Consider the following 27,894-nt stretch of genomic DNA (forward strand, 5'->3'; position numbering starts at 1 on the left):
TATGGCGGCTCCTTTGACGCTAGTTTTGATTTTAGCTGTTACAATTCGTGCAGCTCTATTCAGATCTAGTTTAGCGGACGTAATTGCAGATCGAGTGGAAGTGGTATCTCCTCTTACTGCGTGGAAAAGAGGTAAAAGCTCAGTAGCCTTACTTTCCACTTTTTTTTATTTAAAATGCTCGTGTCGCTTCTCGTCCCGGTGGTTCAGTTCAACCGGAGACTAAGAGGTCCTCCGATTATTGTATTGTGGCTTTATGTTCCTGCTCATTCATTCTGTATTTATGTACATTCTTTTTTTGGGGTGCATTTTTTCATAGCGTCTCGTACGTTTGACCGGACTAATCGTATATTTTTTAAGGCTATTTCTGCAGAGAAAGGCAAACCGTGTGAGCGGTAGCGTATGCCGACTGAAATCGTCCATAAATGGTCTAGCTATCGATCTGGAATTTGTGTCAGATGTGTTGTATCTTACACTGGAAACGTTCAGCTGTACTGATGTAATGTGTGAATACAGTACGTACGTGGCGTACACTTGCATAAACGGAATGCATCGCTTTGCTCGATATGAATGCATGAAAAATGAACCAAGAATACTTTAATAATCCTAAAGGGAAATTATTGCACGTTATTGACGAGCGTCCATACGTCGTAAACCTAATATGTTTCATAGATGGTCATTGACCTTTTAAAACGTCCATTTGTCAGATTGTATTTTTGCTACAAGTGAATCGTAGAGCCTGAATAGAAGGTTTCTAATTGGCTCTAACACAGCTTGAAGTGAAAGAAAAAAATAGTATCATGTGAAACATAAGAAAGGACACCGGTTTGAATCTGACAAGTGAATGTATCCCCCAATTAAACTGACACACCAACACCATTAACTTCAGTGGATCCAAATTTGAAAAGCCGAACTGAATTAGCTTCAGAAATACAATCTTTCCATTCAAATCCACCAATAAGTTGGAGGGCAAATCGCCATCAAACTTCCACAGTTTACACTTAATTAAGGGGCCATTCATTGAGTTTCTCCGATTAATAGTAACCAAACACATAATAGATCTATTTTTAATTAAGTTATACAGGGGAAATACAGTGCACCCTTGCGCATTCGCGCATCAACGTTCCCGACTCCATCTCATCGCAGATTTTCGGTATGCAGTCATGTGATACCGTATGCACATTCTATTGGCCCTTTGCAGTTAATGCGTTCCAGGAACCACACTTTATTGAGGAGTCCGCGATTAAGATTGCGATCAATTTATCTTATTATTTACGGTAATTACGTTTATGAACCCTCCCCATACTGATAGTAAACCACCTTCTATCTGTACCTGTTCCTACACTCTTATCGACTGTTTAAAGCACTATTGTGTCTCAAGTAGACTGACGGACTTCCGGATACCGTCAGCCAATAGAACGCACGTAAGGTATCACATACTACGTACTAAAAATCCGCAATGAGGTGGAGTCGCAATTATTGATGCACGAGGGCGCACTGTATTTCAGACGAGTACCTCATGAATCTCAGTAAAGGTAATGTCATCAAAGCAGAGGGTGGGTACTGTGCTAAAATATAAAACACGTATTTTTTTTATGTTCATTACATAATCCTTAAATCCTGCTTCATAGGTTTGATATCTTCAGTATGTATCTATAATGTAGGAATTAATTAACCCTTGGATGCACAAGTTACCAATACATCCTCTTCCACAGGGGAGGTCAAACATGACCCCAGGGATTGTTTTTCTTCAACAGCTTCAAAATGAAAAGTTGTAATACATTCATATTCCAGGTATTCTTAAAGGGACAGTAAAGTTAATTTTAAGTGACATGTTATTCATCATTATGAAAAATAGAAGAAAAAAATAAATTTTATATGTGTAACATCATCCCTTTGGTCAGAAATGCTTAAAATCTGCGCCGCAGCAGCTTCCGCATTCAGTGGTCACTTGGGCGTCATATGTCACTGGCACCCAACATAATTTGGCAGCCATAGGAAACTATGCAATCCACGATGTGATTAACTCCAAAAATATAATGGTTACCTGCGCGGTGAACGATTGTGTTAACAGAACATCAAGAAAACACAAAGACAAGGGCCTATCGTTCCTTGGAATATTAATTCCACACAGTCCAACAGTAACGAATGGCAGCTAGCTCAATGCTAACATATGGAAAATCCCGTTGACGGGCTAGCGTGTTAGCATCGGTAGCGCGATTAAATATTCCATACACACAATGACGTATGATGCCCACATGACCACTGAATGCGGAAGCTGCTGCAGCGCAGATTTTAAGGTTTTCTGACCAAAGGAATGATGCTACACATATAAAATTGATTTTTTTCTTCTATTTTTTATAATGATGAACAACATATATGTCACTTAAAATTAACTTTATTGTCCCTTTAAATATACATGAAATCATTTGCATTATTTATTTTTTCATTAACTTACAATATGCAGTTTTTGTACACACACCCACGTTCACGAAAAAACAGATCACCTCTCACTGTGTGCATCTGTCACAAACTACTTGCTTCTGGCTGTGACCATTGCACACAGGGGTAGTGCATTTGACACAGCAATCAGCAGTTTTACGATCGTTCTTTCTTGGACACAACCTGCACCTCTTCCTCCTCCACTGGCTGTCAGTCTACTCCCTATGACCGGACCGCAGCTGTCTTTGTCACTCCAACCCTTCCCACTGCTGCATGTGAGGTGTCACAAGCTCCATTGAGAGCTCTGTGAATAAGTGTCATCGTCCATTGGTGATGCCTGTGTAAACTTCAGGGTGCTGAGCCCTGAAAAATGTATAGGCATTCAGAGCAGCGACGTCAATCATGTTATACCAGAGTACCATGGGCCATGTCTGCGTCTTGTGTTTGCAGGTGTAGTTGCCAACCATCTGGTCCGTAGTATCCACTCCTATTTTTGTCTGATTGTAGAAGAGGGTCGCTTCTGGTTTTTTCTTTGGGCTGTTTTCAACCACCGTCTTGCTGTGGTACATTGTGCTAAGCAGCAGAACGGCCTTTACCTTCTTTCTTACATAGCTGATCATGTCATGTTGCCATTGAACCCAAATTCGATGCTGTGAACCTCTCTGGACTTGGAAGCCTTCATGACTGGAGGAATGTCTGGCTTGTTCTGTCCCAAATTTACCACAATAGTCACACCCTGCAAGATGTTCTGCAAGAGGCACACTGGTGAAGAAGTTGTCAGTGGTGATGTTGCGACCTGTGTTTCTGAATCCACTGCACAACTGACAGAAAACTGTTTTTCCCCAGATTCTTCTGGACATTTTCCCCAGGTTGTCTTTATGGGGTAAGTGCATCACAAACCCAGAAGATCTTTACGCCGTGCTTGGCAGGCTTGCTCAGCACGTATTGGAGAAGCTGGGTCCTCCCTCTGAAAGGCACAAGTTGTTCATCCACTGTCACACAATAACTAGGGATGAATTTGTACCTGCAGTTGACCAGGAACAAGTCCCATATGTGGCGAATAGCTGCCAGGTGATCTGTTTTCAGTCGGTCGGCCCTGGTTCACTTGTTATCAAAGCATAAGAAACGGCGAATGTCTTCAAACCTTCAAAAAGACATAGTGGCCTTGTACAATGGGTTGTGCAGAGGACTCCCAAGAAGCGTACGAACTGGCAAATCTAAGTTCTTCCCACTTCGTGCAAGAATGGTCAATCCAATGAAGGCCATGAGTTCATCTTTGGTTACATTTTTCTACTCTATCCATATGTCTGAGGCTACTCTTTCTCCTTTCTCGTTTGTGCATGTCAGCACCTCTTCTATTATATCATCAGACATGAACCCCTTTCAAGCATCTATTGGGGAGACAGTCCTAAACCCAGGTACATGTCCTGGCAGAATGCATCGAAAACTGACTTGGTGTTGCAGCCTGTCTAGCAGGTAACTCTGCCCAATAAGAGCCCTTGTGGCTCCTTCGGTTCGGCACAATATCCATGTTCTCTTCAGAGGATTCATCAGGGAACTTGTGTGACTGTCGGCTGCCCTTGTTCAGTGGGGGGACAATAGGCCAGGTCTTCTGAGATGTCAGAATCTGAATCAATGACTGCCACTGGCTCCTCATCCCATTCCTCCTAGATCATTTGCAGGGCACGGTCTAAAGGGATCCTACATGGTCTCCTATCAGCCATTTTACTATAGATTAAATAAAAACACATATTTGACCAGTAATGTGGTCACAGGTTAGAATAGATCACTAAAAAATTAAGTTCATAAATTGACAAATGACTGACAAGTGTGTTACGTTTGCAGGTGTAGAAGTGGTGAGCTTGCTGACACCAGGTGTGTTGATTGGAAAGTTGCTGCAGAAGTGGATAATTGACAACACGTGTTTAAGTGGGACAGTAAAAAAACTATTTGGAGGTCATATGTGACCCTAATCGTGGATGAGTGGGGTAGTGATTAAAAAAACCTGCATTTTCTTGAAAAAAATCTATTATGTTTATTAATTTATTATGTTTATTAATAAAAAAATTAATTAAAAATGTTTTAAAAATGAAAATGGCCTCATGTCACAAACATATTTTATGAGGAATACCTGGAATATTACCTGGAGTAGTGAAAGCTTTCATTTTGAAGCTGTTGAAGAAAAGCAACACATGTGGTCATGCCTGACCCCACATGTTCATCTAAGGGTCAAAGTAAATAACAATACTGAATGGGAAGGAGTGTCCAAACTTTTGACTGGCAGTGTAGGTCCAGGCCTGCTTGAGTTAGATTGATTGTAATTGTTGTTGTGGTCAAACAAACAATGAGCAGTGATCCTCAATGAGGTCCACAGTTTGATAACTATCATTTTAAATTTTGAAACCATTGAACCATGAAGCCACAACAGATGATCGATGATATAGATGTGTCAATTATATGAAAACAAGGCAAGTCTTTATGAACGATGGCAATTGAAACACAATGAAACATTATGTTCTCTGTGTGTATTTGCAGTTGTTGAAGGGTTGGCCCTTCTAGACTTGGGAGTCTCACCATACTGTGGAGATATTTTCCATGAAGTACGTGACACACACACACACACACACACACACACACACACACACACACACACACACACACTGGTGAAAACAAGTGCTTGATACACTGCCGAAGGTTATTATTGACTTCATCCTCTGCTCCACCAAAGTAGAAAATGTGTGAAATAAACAATTTAAAGACAGTTCCTTACACAAATACACACTGTGGTGAAAACAATTACTTGATACACTGCCGAACGTTATTATTAATTTCTTTCTCTGCTGCACTAAAGTAAAAAACATGTGAAATAAAAGATTCAGACAGTTCCTTGTGATAGCCCATGTGTGTGTGTGGGTGTGTGTGTTTGTATCATTACATAATTTCCTTGGCATTTTCAAGCTTATCAGCGCTGTGTTATTGTGAGTTCTCAAAAGTTTAAAACAAAATAAAGACTATACATACTTGTAATTTATTACATTAAGATGTAATGTGAACTGACCATTATCAGTTTCAAAATGATAGTGCACATAATTTATATATTAAGTACATCAGTCTAGATAATAAAAGTAATTTGCAACCTGCCATGATTAGGTAAACAAAGCTGTATAATTTGTTGTGCTATCATACTTCTGTTTTTCTTTTCAGACACCTCTTATCATTTATCTGTTTCATTTTGTAGTGGACTATGCAGAGATAACGTTTGTGGTGAGCGGAACATCAAGTATTACTCAATTTTTTTAATATATAAATACATTATGAATTACTGTGGGATAAATAAAATTCAATATATTACTGTTTGTCAAATATTGTTGTATTTCAGAAGGTCATTTCATTCCCCTTTCTTTCTCTCTGTAGTTAGCAGATGTGATTACTGCTGTGGCGCTGTACAAAGCAGTGCAGGAATACAACAAACAACAGGTAAAAAAGATAAAAAGTCCCAGAATGTTGAGAAAATGAGAAGTCTATCTAGCTATTGATGAGAAAGTTCAGTACTTTTGAACGTGATTCACTCACCTAACCTAAGTAATTTTGGGCTAAGTCTCTACTTAACAGATTAAGAAGTATTAAATTATTTTCCTCACTATAAAGCGCACCTAAAAGCCTTAAATTTTCTCCAAAACCGAAAGTGTGGCTTGTAATCCAGTGTGCCTTATATATGGAAAAGGATTTAAAACAGGCCACTTTTTGAAGGTGCACCTTCTAATCAGATGCACTTTATAATCCAGTGTGCATTATAAACCAATGCGCCAATGAAATGAAACCAATGAACCAATGAAAAAAAAACATTTAAATAGGCCAATTTTTTGAAGGTACACCTTATAATCCTCTGTGCCTTATAGTGTGGAAAACTGTACACAATTTGATGTATGATGCCATATCAATGTGGGAGTACTGACATTGACAGATTTTAGATTTTAGCTTTGCAATTAATTGTTATTTCTAAAATTTGTTTGCAGCAAAATTTATTAAATTTATTAAATATTATGTTTATTGATATAATATGTCACAATTAACCAGCTGCTTGTAATAACTAATTCGGCACAGAAGCCTAAATTTACTGATGGATGCAATCTTGAAATGACTGAAATCCATGATTATCATCCCTCATAAGAGACACGTTTAAAGATCACATACATATGAGCCAGCCTTCAATTACCTAGTTTTTTCTTTTGGGTTCTAAATTGACATCAGGGCTCCAAACGCTAACTCCATTTACCACTGCTGACCTACAAGCATTGGAAAACTTGGCTTCAGTAGCTCAGAACCATCTAGAAAACATAAATGAAGGATTTTACTCTGTGGGGCCATGAAATCCAGCTGGATCCTCTGGTGTATATGGGTTGGCAATATGTCTGGAGAAGGAAGAACAAAGCACATGGTGAAAAGAATATACTAGTTACATTGAAGCTGGTGTTGGTTTAGTGATGGTTGATGGTAAGATGTATCCAAAACACTGTATCAGGAAGTCCTAAAAGAAAATGTCTCCCCATCTGCAAGAAATCTAAAACTAAGACATTCTGTCAATGATCCCAAGCAGACGTCAAATGTATATCACAGTGGGCAGCAGTGGCTCAGTGGTAGAAGAAGAAGAAGAAGTAGTACACTTTATTAATCCCCGCAGGGAAATTACATAGTCATAGAGTAGGTCGTCCAATGATTCAAGGATCGGTGGTTCGATTCCCACTCCCGAGTAGTCATTTGTCGTGTTGCTGGGCAAGACACTTTACCCTCCTTGCCTACAGTGAGGCACTCACTGGTGTGTGAATGTGTGTGATTGTTTCGGTGGTGGTCAGAGGGGCCGTGGGCGTGGATTGGCAGCCACGCCTCTGTCAGTCTGCCCCAGTGCAGCTGTGGCCACTGATGTGGCTTACCATCATCAAGTATGAATAAGGATTGAATGAATAATGGATTCACTGTAAAAGCAACTGTGAGTGTCTTGAAAAGCGCTACATAAATCTAATCCATTATTATTATTCTTATAAGTGCAATCCATATTTATACATTTAAACACTGAACCTAATTTACAGGGGCTTTTTAAAGGAATTGGTCTTATTTCACTGCAATATGGTGGACGTATGATTAACAAAACATTTCTATTGATGCAGCAAGCATTTAATCCTTAAGCTGAGCTCAAGTACTGACATTAACCCTTTCTTGGTGTGTTTTATTTTAGTTTTGGTTCACTGTATTTTCCTGTGCTTTAGTTACATAGTTGTATTTTCACCATACTTCTGATGTGGTTTCAGTTCAGAAAACAAAAGTATGCTTTGGAGATGGACCACTATCCTCTTGATTGTCTGGAGCTCATCAGAAGCCCCAAAGAAATGTACTACATTCCTTTGAAAGTAGCTTTGTTGTAAGTATCTCACATTTCCAAAATACTTTCATATCATGCTTGTGCCTTCATCGTAGATACTTAATTATGTCAGGTAATGGCTGTCATTTTGTGAGACGGCTGATTGATTTCGGAATCATGACCAGTTCTGTCGTACTGATGAGCAGTCATAATGGGCTACATGCAGACATATGGAAAAAATATGATATGACCAAATATCTAGTAGATATTTGTATAAAGACATGCCCTAGATTTTGTTTCTTCAGGTATCTGATGATATACTGTACATGAATTTGTTTGTTTGAAATAACAGAAAATCATCCGAAATCATACTGCATAATCAAAGGAGCTTTGTATGTGGGTTACGTCCATGAAGAATTTGATGATTAACGTCGGAAGAAACAAAGTAATTAGAAAATTTTAAATTTAACATACAGTGGGTACGGAAAGTATTCAGACCCCTTTAAATTTTTCACTCTTTGTTTTCATTGCACCCTTTTGCTAAAATCAAAAAAGTTATTTTATTTCTCATTAGTTTACATTCAGCACCCCATCTTGACAGAAAAAAACAAATGTGGAAATGTCTGCAAATTTATTAAAGAAAAACTGAAATATCAAATGGTCATAAGTATTCAGACCCTTTGCTCAGTATTGAGTAGAAGCACCCTTTTGATCCAGTACAGCCATGAGTCTTCACACCTGGATTTGGGGATCCTCTGCCATTCTTCCTTGCAGATCCTCTCCAGTTCCATCAGGTTGGATGGTGAATGTTAGTGGACAGCCATTTTCAGGTCTCTCCAGAGATGCCCAATTGGGTTTAGGTCAGGGCTCTGGCTGGGCCAGTCAAGAATGGTCACAGAGTTGTTCCGAAGCCACTCCTTTGATATTTTAGCTGTTTGCTTCGGGTCATTGTCTTGTTGGAAGGTGAACCTTCGGCCCAGTCTGTCGTCCTGAGCAGTCCGGAAGAGGTTTTCTACCAGGATATCTCTGTACTTAGCTGCATTCGTCTTTCCTTCGATTGAAACCAGTCGTCCTGTCCCTGCAGCTGGGGGCGGCAGTGGCTCAGTGGTAACGCAGGCGGTAGAGTGGGTCGTCCTATGATTTAAGATCGGCGGTTCGATTCCCGCTCCCGCCCCCAAAAAAATACCCGGAGGTGAGCTGACAGTGGGAGGTGTCAGCTCACCTCCGGAGCACTGCCGAGGCAACCTTGAGCAAGGTGCCGTCCCCTTTACAAATTGCTCATTTGAGGCGCACCAAGAAGGAGCTGCCTGCCACTCTACCTCCCTGCATGCCTACAGGCCCCCTTGTGTGTGTGTGTGTGTGTGTGTGTGTGTGTGTGTGTGTGTGTGTGTGTGTGTGATACAGGCGCCTGTACTCAAATATATATGTATGCATGCGTTTGAATCATTAGCTAGAGTGTGCATTCTTAATTTCCCTTCGGGGATCAAACCAGTATATAAAATAAAAAAAATAAAAAACACCTCCAGAGCATAGGAATTTATTGGGCAGGTGCCTGGTTTTCTCCAACACACCGCTTAGAATTAATGCCAAAAAGTTCAATCTTCATCTCATCAGACCAGAGAATCTTATTTTCCATAGTCTGGGAGTCCTTCAGGTGATTTTTTTGGCAAACTCTATGCGGCCTTTCATGTCTTGCACTTAGGAGAGGCTTCCGTCGGGCCACTCTGCCATAAAGCCCTGACTGGTGGAGAGCGGCAGTGATAGTTGACTTTGTGGAACTTTCTCCCATCTCCCTACTGCATCTCTGGAGCTCAGCCACAGTAATCTTTGGGTTCTTCTTTACCTCTCTCACCAAGGCTCTTCTCCCAAGATTGCTCAGTTTGGCTGGACGGCCAGGTCTAGGAAGAGTTCTGGTCGTCCCAAACGTCTTCCATTTGAGGGTTATGGAGGTCACTGTGCTCTTAGGAACCTTGATTGCTTCAGAAATTCCCTTATGACCTTGACCAGATCTCTCAATCAGGCTGGTACATCTGGACACTGCAATTTTTTTCTATTCTTCTTTGCAAAACAGCTCTGCCAGATTGCTCTGGGATCATGCATGACTAGCTGTTTTCATGTCCAGACACAGATTTTCAGTTGGATCAAGATCTGGGCTTTGCCTCAAAACTATAGAACATTGTCTTTGAGGCAGATCTTTTCTGTTGGAGTTAACCAAACATAGTGTGTAGTCTGAAAAACAAAATTCTGTTTTTTTTTCTCATTTTAGCCTTGACTTTGGATTTTTTAAAAATTTTCAGGCAAGTTGTTTCTATATTACTAACACTTGATATACAACAACCACATAGGTGATCTATATTTAATTAAGTGTGATGCTACAGTCATCAACTAGAAGGACCACTGTTAAATAAGGTCAGCCACTTTAAAGCATGGGGGATATTTATGCAGTTTTTTTTACATTTGTTTGTAGAAATCTGTCTGGACTTCGACATTTTTCCCCCCAAAAAGCCAAATTCAATGTATTTTTAGGTTTTGTTTTGTATTCATTGGACTATTGACTATGACTTGCCAATCATTCCTACATTATTTTTTAGTGTGTTTTTTTCTTTCTCAGTTACCTGTTGAACCCGTTTGCAATCCTATCTTGCATTGCCAAGTCAACTTGTTGTCTGAACAATGCCATCATTGCACTCTTCATCCTCTCTACCATGAAGGGTAATTTGTTTTTCATTGCATTTTGTACAATTAGATTTGTTTGGCTATTTTTTGTGAGTGTTCCTTGGATGAATACAAAGAAAAATTCAATTATTTAAAGAAAATGTAAATATTAAATCCCTAAATTGCATGAAATATCTTAATGTAGATTTCAAGCATTATGTCAATGTTGTTGTTTTTTGCCTTCTTCAAAAGCAGGAATTGAAACCTGAATAATAAATAATTTTACCTTTCTGTTACAGCAAATGTGTTGCTGAGTGCCATATTTCTGTCCCTGGCTACATATCAGTCCATCTATCCTCTCATTCTGTGCGCACCAGCACTTTTGCACTTAATGCAGGTATGTTTGTGTGTGAACTGACATATTAACATTTGGAATTGATTTTTATGACTTCCTTTTTTGTACTTCTTCTGCAGTCATCTCATATCTTTATTAATCTGGGTTAGTGAGCATTTGTCATTGATGGAGATAAGCGGCTACTTGACAGCTGTGGCATATCAAGATTCTGATTTATGAGGACCATTCCAGCATACACGTTGTCATCTTAATGTGCTACACTTGTCCAGTAGATGTAGTACCTTGGTCAAGTACTAACAAGCATGGACTTAAGTTGTTAACAGTAGTTACCAAGATTGAGTTTTTACTGCATTTTAAACAATTTATGCATTTGTGTATTTGTATTATTACTATTACTGTTGTTGTTTTTTTATTAGAACAGAACACAATTGATTCAAAACATTTGATTGTCTTTCCACGTTTGTTTCTCACCATCAGAATCAGTATATTCCTTTGAACTTTTGGCGGGCCAGATTCTGGTGGTTCATCGCACAGTATGCCTTCATGTGCCTGGGCAGTTTGTTTGTCATCATTGGATTGTCTTTTTTCCTCCTCGGCTCATGGGACTACCTGTCATCTGTCTACGGCTTCATGTGAGTCATGTGGATGAAACATTAGTATGTTATAAGATCTCTACATCAGTGGAACCCGACTACCGGGCTGCGGACCGGTACCGGTCCGTGGGTCGTTTGGCTGCACAGGAAGAATAAATAATTTGCATTACGTTCGTTTTATTTATTTCGGAATCTGACAGATTTTTTATTTGAAAAATTACCCGATTCTCTGTTACATCCGTCTGTCAGTGGTCCTCAACCACCGGGTTGCGACCTGGTACGGGGTCGTGGTTACATTAGGTACCGGGTGGCACAGAATGTTTGACTTTTTCTTTTAAAAGTGATAATCAGTCTAAAGATGTTTTATTTTGTTAATGTTTCTGGATTTAAATACTATTTATTTTGAAAAGTGACGTCTGCGTGGAATGACACACAGACGAATGTGTGCGTCTGTCCGCTTAACAGGTCTCAGTCACGTGACAGGTTACCCCTAAATTAAGAACACACAACTGCGCCAATGTTCTGGATTAAAGTCAAGGTCGATTATCGGGATATCTTCCAAAAAGTATCAAAGACACTGCTTCCATTTCCAACCTCCTGTCTTTGTGGAGCGGGATTTTCTGCAGTGACCGTGAAGAAAACCAAACTGCGGAGTAGACCGGACGTCGGGAACACACTTCAGGTGTCATTGTCTCCCATTACCTCTAGATCAGTGGTCCCCAACCACTAATTCTCATTATTATAATTATTATTATTTGATTGACTTGTTCACTCTTGTTGGAAATGATCAGTATTTCTCCTACGTTGAATGCTCTGATTGTAAGTCGCTAAATTTCAAAATAAACTTCATCAGTGCAGTCATTTCAATTTTAATACTATTTCTTACGGTTATTTCTTTTACAGAGATGTTGATTATCAGTCTATGAAGAAAAGGTTGTGTATTGTCTGTTGATATCTGCATTTTACATACAACCACTGTGGATGATTTATATTATCGAGCAAATGAAGGCCGGTCCGTGAAAATATTGTCTTAGATGAAACCGGTCTATGGAGCCAAAAAGGTTGGGGGCCTCTGCTCTACATGACAATTTGTCTGTGAGGAATGGTCAAGATATCAATACAACAATATGGGGTTACTTAAAGGTTGCAGGGGAGAATTCACTGCATCACGGAGAATCAGTTGGCATGTTAAAACAGTGATTTTCAACCTTTTTTGAGCTGTGGCACATTTTTTAAATTTACAAAATCCTGGGGCACACAACCAAACAAAATCACACAAAATGACACTCTGACCTAGTTCACATACTACTGTGACACCTCTGTGTCTTGTAATGGCAGACAAAGATGACAACCACAGCTTCTTTAGCAAGCTTTATTCTGCGTCCAGCCTTGACCGTCATCACTCTCCAACTCCTCAACTCCCACTCAGCACTCCCTCACACTCTTACGCCCTTTTTTAAGTCTGGCAAATTCACACACAAATAGGCCAACTCAGGGCAACAACACAACAGAACAACACACGGGTTATCACAATACATTACTTGGCCTTAGTTCCTCCCGTTCCTCCTGGAACGAGTCCCCTCAATTTGTTCTGGTCACTGGTGGCCCTTCTTGGTCCATGCCAGCTTGGTCCATGCCCTTCTCTCTTTTGGAGACATACAGCCAAGGAAGACACGTCTCCTTTGGCCGTCCTCTCTCCCTCCTCCCACGTTCTGGCACCCAGTCCATTGCCACACTTGCTGGTCTTTCTCTTGGCAGTCGGAGTCCAGCCATTTCCCTTCTGTCCAAGACTGTCAGACGAATGTGCTACCCCTGATCTTCTCATCAACCCTTCATTGGTGATGTGGTTTCTCCAAGAGATGAAAAGATCAGGATGTATCTGAGGCACCGTCTGGGAGACATCCAGCCTTAGTCAAGTCCTTTCCCGGAATGGATGCTGAGCTGTATGGGTCCCCAACCCAGGCAAGGCATTCTGTGAAGGCTGAAGAGAAAATGACGACGTCTCCTCAAGAGTTTTCAAATGTGTGCCAATCACCTTGCACATTGCAGCAGTATTGCCATCTGCAGTTTCTCGGTGCGTGGGAACAACTCAATGTTTACTGCACCTTTAAATGGAATTTTTTCATTTTGTCAGTGCTTCTGGCCTTGCATCCATGTGTTCAGTTCATTCAGGTGATGAAATATATCAGTCTGGTATGCTAGCTTTGCACACACTCCTCGCTTGCACTCAGCTTTGAGTAATCAACCTCTCGTTTGCCAGAAACTTTTTAAGTTCCTCTCGCAGCCCGTACACACCAGCCAGTACTTTGACAGCCACCGGACTTCTGTGTGGAGTAATAAGACTTTGTTACGCTCCCATTTCCTTACACAAAGACGCAAATAAGCGACATCTCAAAGATCACATCTTCACAAAGTTCACTATTCGCACAACATCATCCAACACAGGAGCTAGATCTACTGGCAAGGTCTTTGTCACGAGGGCCTCACAGTGCAAAAACAGTGAGTCACAATAACATCTTGGTTTTTCTTTGACCCCCATTACGAAGCCTTTGCCTGACCGTGACTGCTGCTCCATCAGTGCAGACACCTGGCAGTTTTAAGATATTCCGAGGTGACCCAAAATATTTCCTATTCCTGTTGATTTTTTTGGCAGTGCCTTGCAAAAGACAGTTTTCTCAAATGGCTTCTTCATCCACAAAATGCATGTTCGCCAAAAGCTGACAATGTCCACTAGTAGCTCATCAATTTGCAAGGCAAATTTGTTACTGATGTGCATTTTATCCAAAATTTGGTACTTAGCAACACATTTGCTGTAACAATTTTGATGTCCGCAGACATGTCGTCAGTACGTCTGGCGACTGTGTTATCACACAGAGGCACCTTAGCTATGTCTTTGGCCTCGTCAAGGCGAAGCATCTCATTAACAATGGCTTTACAAGCTGGCAGTATTAATGTTTCTGCCACAGTGTGGGACTTTTTTGATTTAGCTATGAGTTCAGCAACAAGGTACCTAGCTCTGAATGCTCTCTCATTTACCTTTGTGGTTTTTCTCAAAAATGTCGGCTGTTTTTCATTGTTTGTACGTAAGCGTACAAAGTAGTCCATGGGCTTGTTTTGAATGGGGGGGTGCTTTGTTTGGAGATGGATATTTAAATAAACAGCTAAAATAATTTAAAATGCAATTAAACCAAATGTGATTATTAATACATTGGGGAAACAGATTTTCACATGAGAGTCCAAATGGTCCATCAAAAATTGTTATGTGGGGGGAAGCTATTAATAAAATAAGTAATTATAAAAAAATAAAAAAAAAGGATTCATGTGATATATGATTACATGTTTGCCCCTCCCCAGTCTCTCTGTACCAGACCTGACTCCAAACATTGGCCTCTTCTGGTATTTTTTTGCTGAGATGTTTGAGCACTTCCGCCTCTTCTTCCTGTGCGTCTTCCAGATCAACACTTTCTTCTATACCATCCCTCTGTCCATTAAACTTAGGTAAGTCCCTTTTTCACTCTCACTGTCTTTCAATGCAATTTAAAGTAATTATCTAAAAAAAAAAACTATATGATATATTTGAGTGTGAATGTACATGTCTGTGTACCACAGGGATCATCCAGTGTTTTTGATCTTCATGCAGTTAGCTGTGATTTCCATCTTTAAATCTTACCCCACTGTGGGAGACATTGCCCTGTACCTGTCATTTCTTCCTGTCTGGAGTCACCTACAGAGATGTAAGTATATAAAACACAGAAAATAGTATGTACAATGTTTTCCGCACCATAAGGTCATCTAAAAGCCTATAATTTTCTCATGAACCTGCAGTGTGCCTTATAATCCAATGCACCTTATACATGCATTAATATTACTATTGGATAAAACAAGATCGCTGAAAAAAAGCCAGGAAACTGGCCGTCAGTCATGCTGCTTTACGCCGCCAGGGTGCGCCCTCAGAAGGCACTCACATGAGAGTCCAAATGGTCCATCAAAAATTGTTATGTGGGGGGAAGCTATTAATGAAATAAGTAATTATTTAAAAAAAAATAGGATTCATGTAATATATGATTACATGTTTGCCCCTCCCCAGTATTTCTGTACCAGACCTGACTCCAAACATTGGCCTCTTGTATTTTTTTCCTGAGACGTTTGAGCACTTCTGCCTCTTCTTCATGATTAAAGGTACTCTGTCATGATTGCTTCATCTAGTGGACGGATAGCGCAACTACATACGCTAGTTTAATTTTTTTTCAAAATTTTTTATGCGCCTTATAATCCAGTGCGCCTTGTATGTGAAATATCCATTTACCCATTTCTACAACCCCAGTATTGTCAGAATGAGCCAGCTGTTACTGGGATTGTAAATCTGGAGATTGCTTCTCTTATGGAAGTTGAGCACAGGATTTTTTTTTCAGTGTTGGCTTTTGTCTTGCCTCTATCAATCTACTTTACATGCCAACTACCACTCCTGAATATTTCTTGTTCACCGTACATATATTGCATCAATGGGCATATTATGAATGTATGCGCTCCTAAGTAACGCCATGGGAATTTTTGGGAATAAACATAGTACATACAGTATAACTTAATACATCACTTGAAAACAAATAGGAATACAAAATGACATGTAGTGCAAACATCAAACAAATTGATTAACGATTAATTCTTTGCTCTCATAAAACATCATTCTTATGTCCTTTTTGTTTGTGGTGATCATTACACCACAACCAATTTCCATTCATTATGATTATACAAGCTAATACAACACAGTTGGAACACTGTAATAACCATTACTCAAGATGTAGACAATTACATTTTTCTTTGTCCATTCCTGTGCCCATGACAAGATCTCCGACATCAATCAAACAATGATCAATCAAAAGAGACCCCGGAGTCCTATCTGAAATCAAAGTGCAGGTGAAAAAATTCAATGTCGTTTTTGCTTTCACTTAACTATTTACTTAAGCTTTGTTTTATCCTAGCTCAGGCACTTAGCAATGCGAAGACTCTTATGTTCTGCAAGGGTTGCACACCAGTGTGTAAGTGTTTGAAGGTGCAACAAAGATGAGTCATACTGCTAATATGTGCCAAGAAAAATTTAACTCAGAATAATGAGCAGATATTTACTATACGGACTATGAAGAAGCTTCAGAAGCATCAGCTAAAAAATAAAACGAACAATCTTCCCAAAGTATCTAACTAAACCCTAAGTGAAAAAAAACGACATCATGACTCTTTGAGCTTATTAAAAATAGAAGAAAACTGTTCAAATTAAGTTGAATTTCACATTCTAGTTTGTCCTGACAAAAAGTTAAGTACAGTGTAGTATTTTCAAATGAAATGTGAAAATCTTCTATTAGCAACATTTTAACTTGTTGAAATTGTCACAACTACTACATGTGTAATGAACAATTCAGGACAAAACAGTCTTCAAACTGCTTCGTGGTTTGGGCTTAATAATATCGATGATAATATTGATGATGATGAAAAGAATAAAGTAATAACAATCACACTAATAAGAATAGTAAAAATTAGTAAAAATGAATGGTGACTTTTAATAATTAATTACTACAGTTTATTGCTCGGGCTCGAATCAAAGCTGCAAGCAGCTTTTTTGGACTCACCACTCAGTGCCACTCTGTGCCTCCATGTTCCTGGTCTGATTCCAGCATTAGCCTCATCTGGCTTCATTAATACACTTTATGTAAATCAACTGCTATTTGTCACTGAGAAATACCTGCTGCCAGCATATGGCACAATATGCTGTAAAAAGTTTCTTCAGTTTGATAGTTTTATTCAATATGTCTCTGGTCCAGATAAAACTATTGATATTGGAATTATAACAAGTTCCTGTTCCATGAGGAAGGCTGGCTGATTAATACTGTAAGTTGTGTTGAACTGAATGTCCCCCGTGAGAGGAGGGGGACACTCCGGGTATGACGCCAGTGTGCCACGGAGCCACATGAAAGGCAAACAACCAGTCATGTACATGCTTACACCTATGAACAATTTTGAACTGACCAGTTCACCTGAAGTGCATGTTTTTAGAAGTGGGAGGAACCTGGAGAACCCAGAGAGAACACACGCAGACACAAGGAGAACACACAAATGGAACTCAAACACGATACAGTCTTGCTGTGAGGCAACAGTGCTACCCACTGCCCACTGTGCCGCCGTCACTCCAGATTAACATGCAGGGCTCGAAATTGCGACCATTTTGGCCGCATATGTGCCCAAATTTTTTATCAGTGCGACTATTAAATATATTTGGGAGCATCGGTGCGACTAGGGAAAGAAATCTGGTGCACCTTTTTTTCCCTGTTCTCTCTCGCTCTTTCTCTCTCTCCACAGAGCAGGGGTCACCAAATGTTGGACCGCGGTCCATATCGGGTCCGCGCGATAGCTCCGTCCAGACCCGTGACCACTCCATGATAAATTCATGAGAGTAGATTTTCTTGGTGCATTTTTACTTGCAGTTCGTGGCTACAGACGGCGGGCGCTGCTCCTCCAGTTAATACAGTAATAGTGCCACTCAGTTCAGCCAATCAGATCGTTTGTCTACCCTGCACTGTCAGCGTACCAGGAAATGAGACAGCTCGCTGCCGGTGTGAGTTTACCGCTACAGCGGAGCACAGAAGAACGGAGACAGCATAGCTCCAAAAGAGGGGAGGTTAATGAGGAAAACCGCTAGTTAACAATGAGTGGACGGAATTTGTTTATTCCTCTGTCAGGCAGTTCAAAACCATTTTACCTCATATAGTCTGAACACGTAGCATGAATTAAAAGTGGTAACGTGAAGCGCCACTATGAAACAAAGCACAGAGCTTTTGCGCAGAATTATCCCCAGAAGTCCGAGCTGAGGGCAAAATGACCGAGAAAAATGCATACAAATGTTCACTAAAAGCATGGCGGAGTTTGGGGCAACATAAAACATCTTTTAGTGATGGGACAGTTGTGAATAAGTGCTTAAAAGCTGTTGTTGACATTTTGTTTGGGGGAAAACGGAAAGATGAGATGTGTGGAAAAACTCCCAATGTCAGCTTCAGCAGCAACCAGAAAATCAGAAATATTAACAGCTTGATGCAGCTATTCAGAGATCAGCATGCATATCTGTGGCCATTGATGAGTTGTAGTTTTTGTGTGTGTCATGTTCCTTCACAAAGATAAGGAGCTCTTAACACACACAAGGGGAGAGGACATACGTGCAGCAATAAAAGATGCTGATCACGTCCAGTGGTCTCTTTCACCAACATTACAGAGACCACCATAAGGTGACCACCACAAGGTGTGCAATAGCTCACCTTGTGTACGAGTAAATTACTGGCAGGCCATATGCCCCTTTCGCTCACATGAAGAAAGTTCTGTTTGCATTTTTCCCCTGAAAGAGCCAGTTTTTATTCATGCTTTCTGAACATGTTAATGTTTTTTTACTTGAAGTTTAGGCCTTCAGTTCTTTAGGCTGGGATGTCTTTAATTTACGAGAAAAGGGATTATTAAGCTCTTTTTGCACTTTATATTTTAATTCTGAGGTTTGTGTGTTCTTAAGTGTAATGTGAAAGGCTTAAAATTTATTGGCCTGGGTCTACTTTTATATATGGTGAGGTAAAAGAGCTAGCTGTGCACTCACGTAAACATATCCTAATTAAAAATTGATAATAAATGATAATGTGGATATAGTGGCCAGCTATAAGACACAAACTGGATTTGGGTTCGGACCTTTACTAAGATGAAATTTTTCTAACCGGACCTCCGTGACTTTGAATTGAATACCCCTGGTGTAGAGGGTCCTCCTGAGGAGAACTTTGTTGCTGGGCCTTCAGTGAAACGGTGGACGAGAGAGGGACTGAGAGCCAGGAGACCCAACTAATGTTACAAACATTAGTGGCCAGCTTGTAAAACGTGTAAATGTCTAAATTTGGGAGCACCAGTGCTACCAAGAAAAAAAGTTAATTTCAAGGCCTGACATGTATTAACTTTCCTGTGTGATCACCACTCATCACATTATATTGGTGCCAACTTGTAGGTGTGAAAAAATGTTAGTGTGAACAACAGTGTGGTCTATGACAGAAAGAAAACAATTCCCAAAAATCATGGTTGCATAGTCTGAGGATCAGCAACATTAACAAGAATAGACACATTTTTCAATCATCCATAAAGATTTTTGTGAAAGACAAACGTGGTGGGGGAAAGCATACAAAATATAAATTGAAAAAAGGAAAGTAGGAGACATAAATCATTAGTATGTCAGCCCGTTACAATGTTTTAAGAATGTTAAACTTTGTTCTGGATCAATCATTGCTTACAAGACCAATGCTCCCAACATGTGGGTCACAGACCCCCATCGGGTAACACAACATCAATGTTAGAGGAGTCCAGAGATGATTTTCAGAAAGCATCAAATGTTTTGGTATTAGCTTTTTGTTTGTGTTTAACCATCTATAACCATTTAACTACAGTCCTATAAAGCTATGTTCACATTTTTTGTTGATTTTGCTTGGTCCCTCAGCTTTTTCTGTCACTTTCACTTGTCACTGTGGCTCAATTCAAAAGATTCATCATTCCAGCAATCCCGTGAATTTATCAGGTCCTAAAAAGAAGCTAGTTTTTTATTTTTATTGCGCCAATGTTGTTCCAGCATGGTGAATAGTTATCAAGATTTTCCTTTCCACTGTTTTCATCACAAAAATGCAGAATCACTTGTACAAGGTTTTCTTTTGATCTGACAATTAGGAAATTTAAGATCTTACAATTCATTGTCATCAAATATCTAATGTGCACAAATTGCAGGATATTTCTTCCTAGAGTAATATATTTCAGTTGTGACCACATTTTTCAAAACCCTTAAAACAAGTCATGATCTTCAGTCAGATTTATTATTGAAATGTTAATGTTAATGTTGTTTTTGTGGAATGAAAAGATCACCAAAAAACACTAAAACTTGACCTGTGATATTGTTGCCATATGAAAGAAAATTTAATTCACAATGGTGCATCAAGATTAAACAATCCTTGTCCTGATGTGTTGGGAATCTCCATTTAACAATGGAAATGACAACAAAATGCATCTGCTTACACAAAAACATATAGTATAACACTTGTTCCTTGTATATTACATAATTTTCTGAACACAGAAGTACAGAACAAGCACAACACATAGATAACTTCGACTGACACATGTGAGGCTGAGTCAGGCAGCTGGTGAGCTCATTCTTCAAGGACAGTCTAACCCAAACACTATAAAGATCACGGTAAATGAACTTTCAAGGCTCTTCTCCAAAAGTTTGTTGCTGCGTCTGTAAACTGTTTAACTTCTTCAGTAAACTTTTTTTGGAATACAATTTGTCTCATTATTGAAGATACACCTCTCAACCGAGCTAAAGAACCAAAGACGGTTTTGTTCTGAGCAAAACCCTAACAGATATATTCTGTGTTCAGTCCTAAGGAACATCTTCCTGGTTTCCTGCATCCTTTTGGTTTGTTCCGCTCTATTCCCTGTTCTCTGGCACCTCTGGATCTATGCTGGCAGTGCCAACTCTAACTTCTACTATGCTATAACACTGCTGTTCAACGTGGCACAGGTAAGATGGGCTGTATGTCTCATAGACATCCTTCAATGTTTCAAATGTCTTCCAATGATGTAGAATAAAATGCACATAAATAATACAACAATATAATTCTTACTAGTGGGAACCTGCGGAAATTCCATGATAAAACAATAATATCAGACTTCATGCCATATGAAAAAAAAACATATGAAAAGAATAAATAGCTACCTTGTTCTATGGAGCTAACGCTACAATGCTAACGTGGAGAGCTTCATCTAAACAATAGCCATCTGATGCTAGCCGAGCTTTTGCTGCAACACACCGTGAGTCATGTATGCTAGCGCATATTCCTTCTAGATTACCACCTGAACAGTGATTTCTACATTTTATATGAATGAATATATAAACTTTGACTCATAAGGAAAACCATGAACAAATATCCAACTGTCAAGCATGATTATCAACGCGTCTTCGTCTTCTTGTTACACGTCAGAAAATAGCCGGTTTTAACTCCGTCCATTCTGTGTGTACATGTAGACATGGGTCTCACACACTAACGTCACAGCAGGAATGCCACTGGATAGAAAATGTTTCGGTTAGAGCATGTGTCATCCACAAACTCTTGTCCATTGTCTGAACTTATTCTTAGTGGAATCCCAAACCTTGGAACAATTTCACGACACAAACTTCGCCACAGTTTCTGCATTTTTGTGCTTGGATGGCGTCTCTTCAACCCATGTGCTGAATCTGTCTATCACCACCAGCAAATACCTCTTCCCTTGCACTGGTCTCACCATACCAACATAGTCTATGGCCAAGTGTAGAAATGGTCCTACAGGTGTTGGAATATGTCCAGCAGGATGTATTTCTCCTCTACAAAAATTACAGTATTTTCTGCACTATAAAGTGCACTGGACTATAGGGCGCAGCTTCAATGAATGGCCTATTTTTTAAAAAAAAATTATATAGAAAGGCACTGGATTATCAGGTGCACTGTCGGTTTTTGAGAAAATCAAAGGCATCTAGATGCGCCTGATAGTGCCAAAAATATGGAACTTTTCAAGCATGTTTCACATCGACCAATAATCTCATTAAAATATTGTAGTTTAGGTGCCCAAAAATTCCATTCACTGATTTTTCTCAACACTTTGCCTTTGGACTCATGACTTACCCCATGAGCCTCATTGATCAGTAGAGGTAGGAGTTCGCTAGAAGCAACAAATAACCCCTCATCCACAGCATGAGTTACCATTATTGCTTTGTTTTCCACTAAAGCTGCCCTCCTAGCCACTACATCTGCTGCTGCCTTTCTTTTGGCAATCCAAGAATCATTCTTCTGATGTGAAGCACACTTTATGATGGCTAAGGTTCTTGGTTTCATCATTGCCATTAATAATTTCATGATCTAATCACAATGAGAGACATCAATTTTTCTGAAACCCTTCCACGCTGCGAAAAACAAATGACCCCATTTGCATAGGCAGAATCAGTGTAGATGTTAGCATTTTTGAGTACTCACATGCATATGTCAAAGCCTTTAGTTCTGCCACCTGGCTAGAACATGGCTGCAAACACTCTTCCATTTGAACAATCTCAGTGTTGCCATTTTTTAACTCAATAACCACACATCCTGCTCTGAGAGCTTCCCTATCTTTGTAGCAGAAGCCGTCCACATACAGCATCATGTCGGCTGACTCTAAAGGGATAGCACTCAGGTCAGACCCTGGTTTAGCACACCTCTCTGACTCAGCCATACAGTCATGTGATTGTCCTTCAAACGGGAGTGGAATGGAGTCTGCTGGGTTTTTCACCCATTTCAGACATACACAAATTTTCCTCCTTCAATTAAGTTTATCAACTTATGATTAGGGCTGTCAGTTTAACGCGTTAATTAGATTAATTACGCTGCAAATTAACACGCTATAAAAATTAACGCAATTAATCCTGAGTGGCAAGTCAATGCGCTAGCATTTTAAATTTGGCCCATCGAGTGACTCGTAGGCTACAGTGGCACGTCACTTTATATCTGCGCCACTAGTTAAAAGCAGGGTGACTGACAACAGAGATGGACGCGACACAGGAGAGCGAAGCAAGCCCACTCGGGTGCTTTTGCTGAACATACACCAATCACTGTGTACGTTTGACACATCGTGTCAATTCGTAATGACACGCCCCCTTAGCCATCACTGGCTGCAGGTGATCATGATACATCGATTAGCAAATCCCCTGTGCTACAGGGGATTTTGCGCACTCAGTAGTCGATTTATGCCTGTCATGATGGTACGTAATCTGATTGCTTTAATATTTTAATTCATAATAACTATGTTGAGCAAAAGAAGAAAGTGGTCGGACATACAGTATATATGTGCAACGTGAATTTAAATGTACTGTATAATGGAACGTGATGGGAGTCAGCGTTCTGCATGATTTACAATGTCAAGTTGAGCAACTCTATTTTCGCACTGGCAAAAATAAAGGAAGACACTTCCTTAAGCTGCATGGAAAACAAAAGAAACAGACTTTGCTGTGAAAATGACATAAGAGTAGCACTTGCCAAGGTGAAGCCACGCATATCTAAAGTGGTCTCTGAATAACAACAGCAGAAGTCACACTGATTTGAAGGTAGGTCATTTCATGTGAGTTCATGCACTGTCTTGGTTTTGTTCTTTGAAAAAGGTAACATTAATGCACAATTAATTAAACACACCAGTAAAACATATACTTATGTCTTAAATTTTAAAAAAAAAATATTTTTTTACTAAAGAAGGGTTTGGTGAGTGAGCATATGAAACCGGCAGGGTTTGGTACCTCCAACAAGGTTAAGAACCACTGCTCTATGCTGAAGAGGAAATGACTTTGAAATGTGTGTTTAAACAAGAAAATGACTCCAAACACACTGGCAAGCGATCAAAGTCATGGATCCAGACAAGCAGCATCCAACTAATGGAGTGACCAGCACAATCTCCGGACCTCAATCCAATAGAAAACTTGTGGGCTGACATAAAATTGCTATTCATGATGCAAAACCAAGAAATGCAGAGGAATTGTGGAACTTAGTACAATTGTTGTGGACTGGAATGCCTGTTGACCGGTGCCAGAAGTTGGTCAAGTCCATGCACCACAAATGTGAAGCAGTTATCAGAAACCGGTCATGCAACTAAATATTAGTTTAAGATTCTCAGGAAACTTGAACCTTCAAGCATTTCTTAATTTAATGCAGTACATTTGAGTTTTAAAGATGCCATCACACTATTTTTCTAACACTGTTGACTTTCTGTAAAATATCATACTCAATTACTTTTTCCACTGTTCTTGCTTTGAAATAGAATGAAGTGTCACCAATGTAATTGTGTGCATTAAAATATTTGAAAAAATTAGTGGTTTACTCACATTTTTAGACAGACTGCTATTATTATGAACATAACTGTATATGTTAAGTCCAAAAAACATTTGCTTTTCATAATTGGACCCTTTTAAAATTCAGTGGGGCTAATAATTTTGACCTTGTGGTGGGGGTTTTGTTTCTCTTAAGACAGGACACAGTGTATTAAACACAAAATATTTGTTATTTCAAATCATGCATAGGTTGAGTAGCAGTACAATAATATCGTCCATAGGTTGAGTATGAGTCCAATAATATCATCGATGATATTGATAGACAAGTTCAACAAATACTTACGTAAGCATGATGAGAGCTCTGAAGACGATGAATGGTCCATTGAGGTGGTGTTACAGAATATTCTGGGTACAGGAAAACTTAAAGTACAAACTAGGAATTGTATCATATCTTTTTATACTCTAATGGCGTGGCTATGGGAGTTGCGAATCGGTTGTTTAACTTCGGCCCCTCTGCTCTCAACTAACCGTTCCCCCGTGTTTCAGTAGGCACATCATGACCTCAAGACGTGACATCAAGACCTCAAGACATTAACAAAGACATCAGGTGGACAGATTCACAAAGCTGATGACACAACCTAATCAGTCACGCGAACCCTGCGAGTACACATGTATTGCAGACAAAATAATTTTAAAGATACCGACAGTTATGCAAGCATTTCCAAACATTGTAAACAGTAGATTATTTTCATGTGGAATCTTCATGACCTCGAGACTTCCTGGGGCCGTTTCCCAAGTGCTGAAAGATTTGACACAACAATCCAGATCTATTGATGCAATCCAGATCTTTGGTTCTATGAAATTATTTTATTATATTGTATTAAAAACTTTCCACCACAACCTCAACTGTGTATACTGTCTTATAAATGAACACTTTTCTCATTATTAACAACACTTCTATTATAGCCTAACTGGTCACTCTTAGAAAATTCAAATCAGTGTCAATAATCAAGCAAAAACCAGGCCGTAACAAACAAAATTAAAATTAAATTAGTCAAATTAAGAGTAACACAATGAATAATCCCTGTGTTTCTCAATTCTTCTTTCTCCTCAGATTCTGCTGGTGTCTGATTATTTCTATGCTTTCTTGAGGAGAGAGCACCATCTTAGCTATGGGCTGTATTTGAAAAGGGAAGATGGCACAGAGGCTACACTAGTTTTAAAGTAAAACAAGATGACCTGCATTCTACTAACTGGAAGCCTTGACCAGGTACGAAGAAACTCATGGTCTCACTCATCCTCACTGGAAAACATTCTGAGATGGGTGGAAGACTCAGAACTTAAATGCACACACAGCAAATGTGTGTTATTTATATCATGCAAACTGGAAGTCACAATATGTCAATGGAAGATTCTTGCTCTAATGATATGTTGAAATCTGACTCCTGCCACTTGAAACAAATGGACAATATCTAAACATCTGTAACTCTTGTTATTCTGGAATATTCTTATTTTCTTATGTAGAAAGGGTGAATATACTTTGATGAGTTAGTTTATAACACTCCTGCAACAATATAAACTGTAATGAATAGTGGACAAAGCCATGACATGTCTGGGCTAACTACTATCACCATCTTGTTTTATCAAGCCAGAGATCATATTTGGAAAAAAAGGTTAGAGATGGGAAGGGTTCACATTACTTAGTGTATTGATTGGATCTGATTGAGAACCAAAAGTAATGTTGTTTTTCTTGTATTTTCTTTTGAAGGGGACCAAAATTTATTCTATTAACTCTAGCCTCTGGAATAACAATTGAGATTATAAACTCAATATATTATTGTTCACTAAATAAAATGGTGATAAGAATTTTTTCAAACTATAAGAATCCAATATCAATTTTTTTTGTAACCACTGAGGTCAACTTTCTGACTATTCTATTGAAGGCATGTTTAAGGTATTTCTGCTGTGGCTTACTTTTCAGTCCCCAGAGCTCTGTCCAAGGATTAAACAGTCGTCTTTTGAAGTATCAGCTATTTCCTGATTGGACATGCCCTTTGGGAAGGAAAAAGGTGGAAAACGTCACAGATACGCTGGCACGCTGTGGCGACCCCTAGCGGTACAAGCCCAAAGGAAAAGAAGAAGGAAGAGTAAAACTACTTTTAAGTGTCAAGTAACTAAGTGCAAAAATGTTTTTCTTTTTCTACATGCATTATATTGTACAATGAAGTAACTGTTCAATTTACCATTTGAACTGAATGATTTACATGCACATGCCTCCTATTCCAGAGAATCTTCACTCAACTCAGAAACAAGTATTACTTGGTTGAGTTGCTTTCTTAAATGTGATGCATATTTAAATGACTTTTGTTTATTTTCTTACTTAAAGTTGGATTGTAAGGTTTGTTTCTTTCTCATATTTCCTCAGTAAATGTGAAAATGCTGTTTGTTTTTTGGGTATTAGATTAGACCAGGAGCAATCTGAATTATCCACTCATTGACCAATTTTTTCCTTTAAAGTAAAGACCGACAATTGGTATAAACAATATTTGTAGTTCAGAAGTTCAAATCCAGCATGACTTCTCACTGTATTCTGTGTCCCATATACAGTATACTAATCATTGTCTTATTTTATCAGTTAATGTACAGTGAGACAGTCTCGCTGTACAGACAGATACAGTAAATGAAGTGTCATAAAACAAGTTACATATCAATACCAGTTTAAAAGTGAATTTCTCTGTGTTCAATTTTCTCCAAGTGCACCTCCATCTATTTATGTATTTTGCACTGGAATGTTGGGGTAGTGGTTTCCATCAGCAAAAATCATACTGCATTCTGACGATAATTTTTCAAGTTTGATAACATAGTACAGTATAAGAACACTTCCTTGAGTTGTGTGACTGAGTATTCATAAAGAGCAGTTGTTCATTTATTAGTCTCAATCTGTTTGTATTTTCTAGCTGGGCCTGTGTGAGAGGCATTGTAATTTTGTGATGCTTGTCTTTTGCTTCTAACAAAATGAAGCGGCGGGAATGGGCTCTGTTTGCCCTGCACATATTGTGCAGTTTTAGATGTATGACTTAAATGGTTAGGTATAAAACTTTTGGACTCTTCCTTTTTAAGCAACTTGTGCCTTTTAATATTTCAAGCATCCTGTGTTCTTTGGAATTTTGTGTATCATAGTAAATCGGGGAATGTGTATTCAGAAAGCTTACTGTTACAGAAATATCATACAGACACTTCATAAAATTTAACAAGAATTTGTAAGGAACACAGGAATATGAAAAGTAGAAAGTGAAATTTTAACATACTTTGTTTTTTCATTCTTTTTTCTCCAAATCCAAATAAATCAAACACCTTAAATATGAATTGGTGTTTGTCATGAAAGCATCAAGAAAAAGAATTATTGTTTAGAAGTAGTAAGTCATTACTAGCAAGCCTGATTTCTGAGTGACACAATTATATATTTGCGCAGAGATGGACTATCAATTGTTCAGCAGCATGATATTTTTTTGACTCAGGGATCAGAATAAGTGGAGGAAAGTTTAGAAATATGGGAGTAACCCCCCTGAAAAAAGTTTAATACTTTTCGAGGCGAGGTAAGTACCACGATACTTCTGTT

At 39.1% G+C, this 27,894-nt stretch overlaps 1 protein-coding gene across 2 annotated transcripts; it reads left to right on the forward strand.

The window, feature by feature from the left end:
- Nucleotides 1-27,641, forward strand: pigu (phosphatidylinositol glycan anchor biosynthesis, class U). Of its 2 annotated transcripts, none has more exons than XM_068315214.1 (13): nt 1-131; nt 4,975-5,039; nt 5,644-5,703; nt 5,854-5,916; nt 7,746-7,855; nt 10,407-10,507; nt 10,750-10,847; nt 11,283-11,437; nt 14,753-14,896; nt 15,008-15,132; nt 20,830-20,972; nt 25,390-25,545; nt 26,257-27,641. In XM_068315214.1, the coding sequence occupies exons 1-12, from the start codon at nt 2-4 to the stop codon at nt 25,501-25,503; spliced, it is 1,308 nt and encodes a 435-aa protein (XP_068171315.1). In that variant the 5' UTR covers nt 1; the 3' UTR covers nt 25,504-25,545; nt 26,257-27,641. The 2 variants fall into 2 exon arrangements, with proteins under 2 accessions (XP_068171315.1, XP_068171316.1); XM_068315215.1 differs by having other exon boundaries at nt 100-131; nt 5,678-5,703.
- Nucleotides 27,642-27,894: the final 253 nt, after the last annotated feature.

The sequence above is a fragment of the Antennarius striatus genome, chromosome 5 (assembly GCF_040054535.1).
Source record: "Antennarius striatus isolate MH-2024 chromosome 5, ASM4005453v1, whole genome shotgun sequence".
NCBI classification, from domain to species: Eukaryota; Metazoa; Chordata; class Actinopteri; order Lophiiformes; family Antennariidae; genus Antennarius; species Antennarius striatus.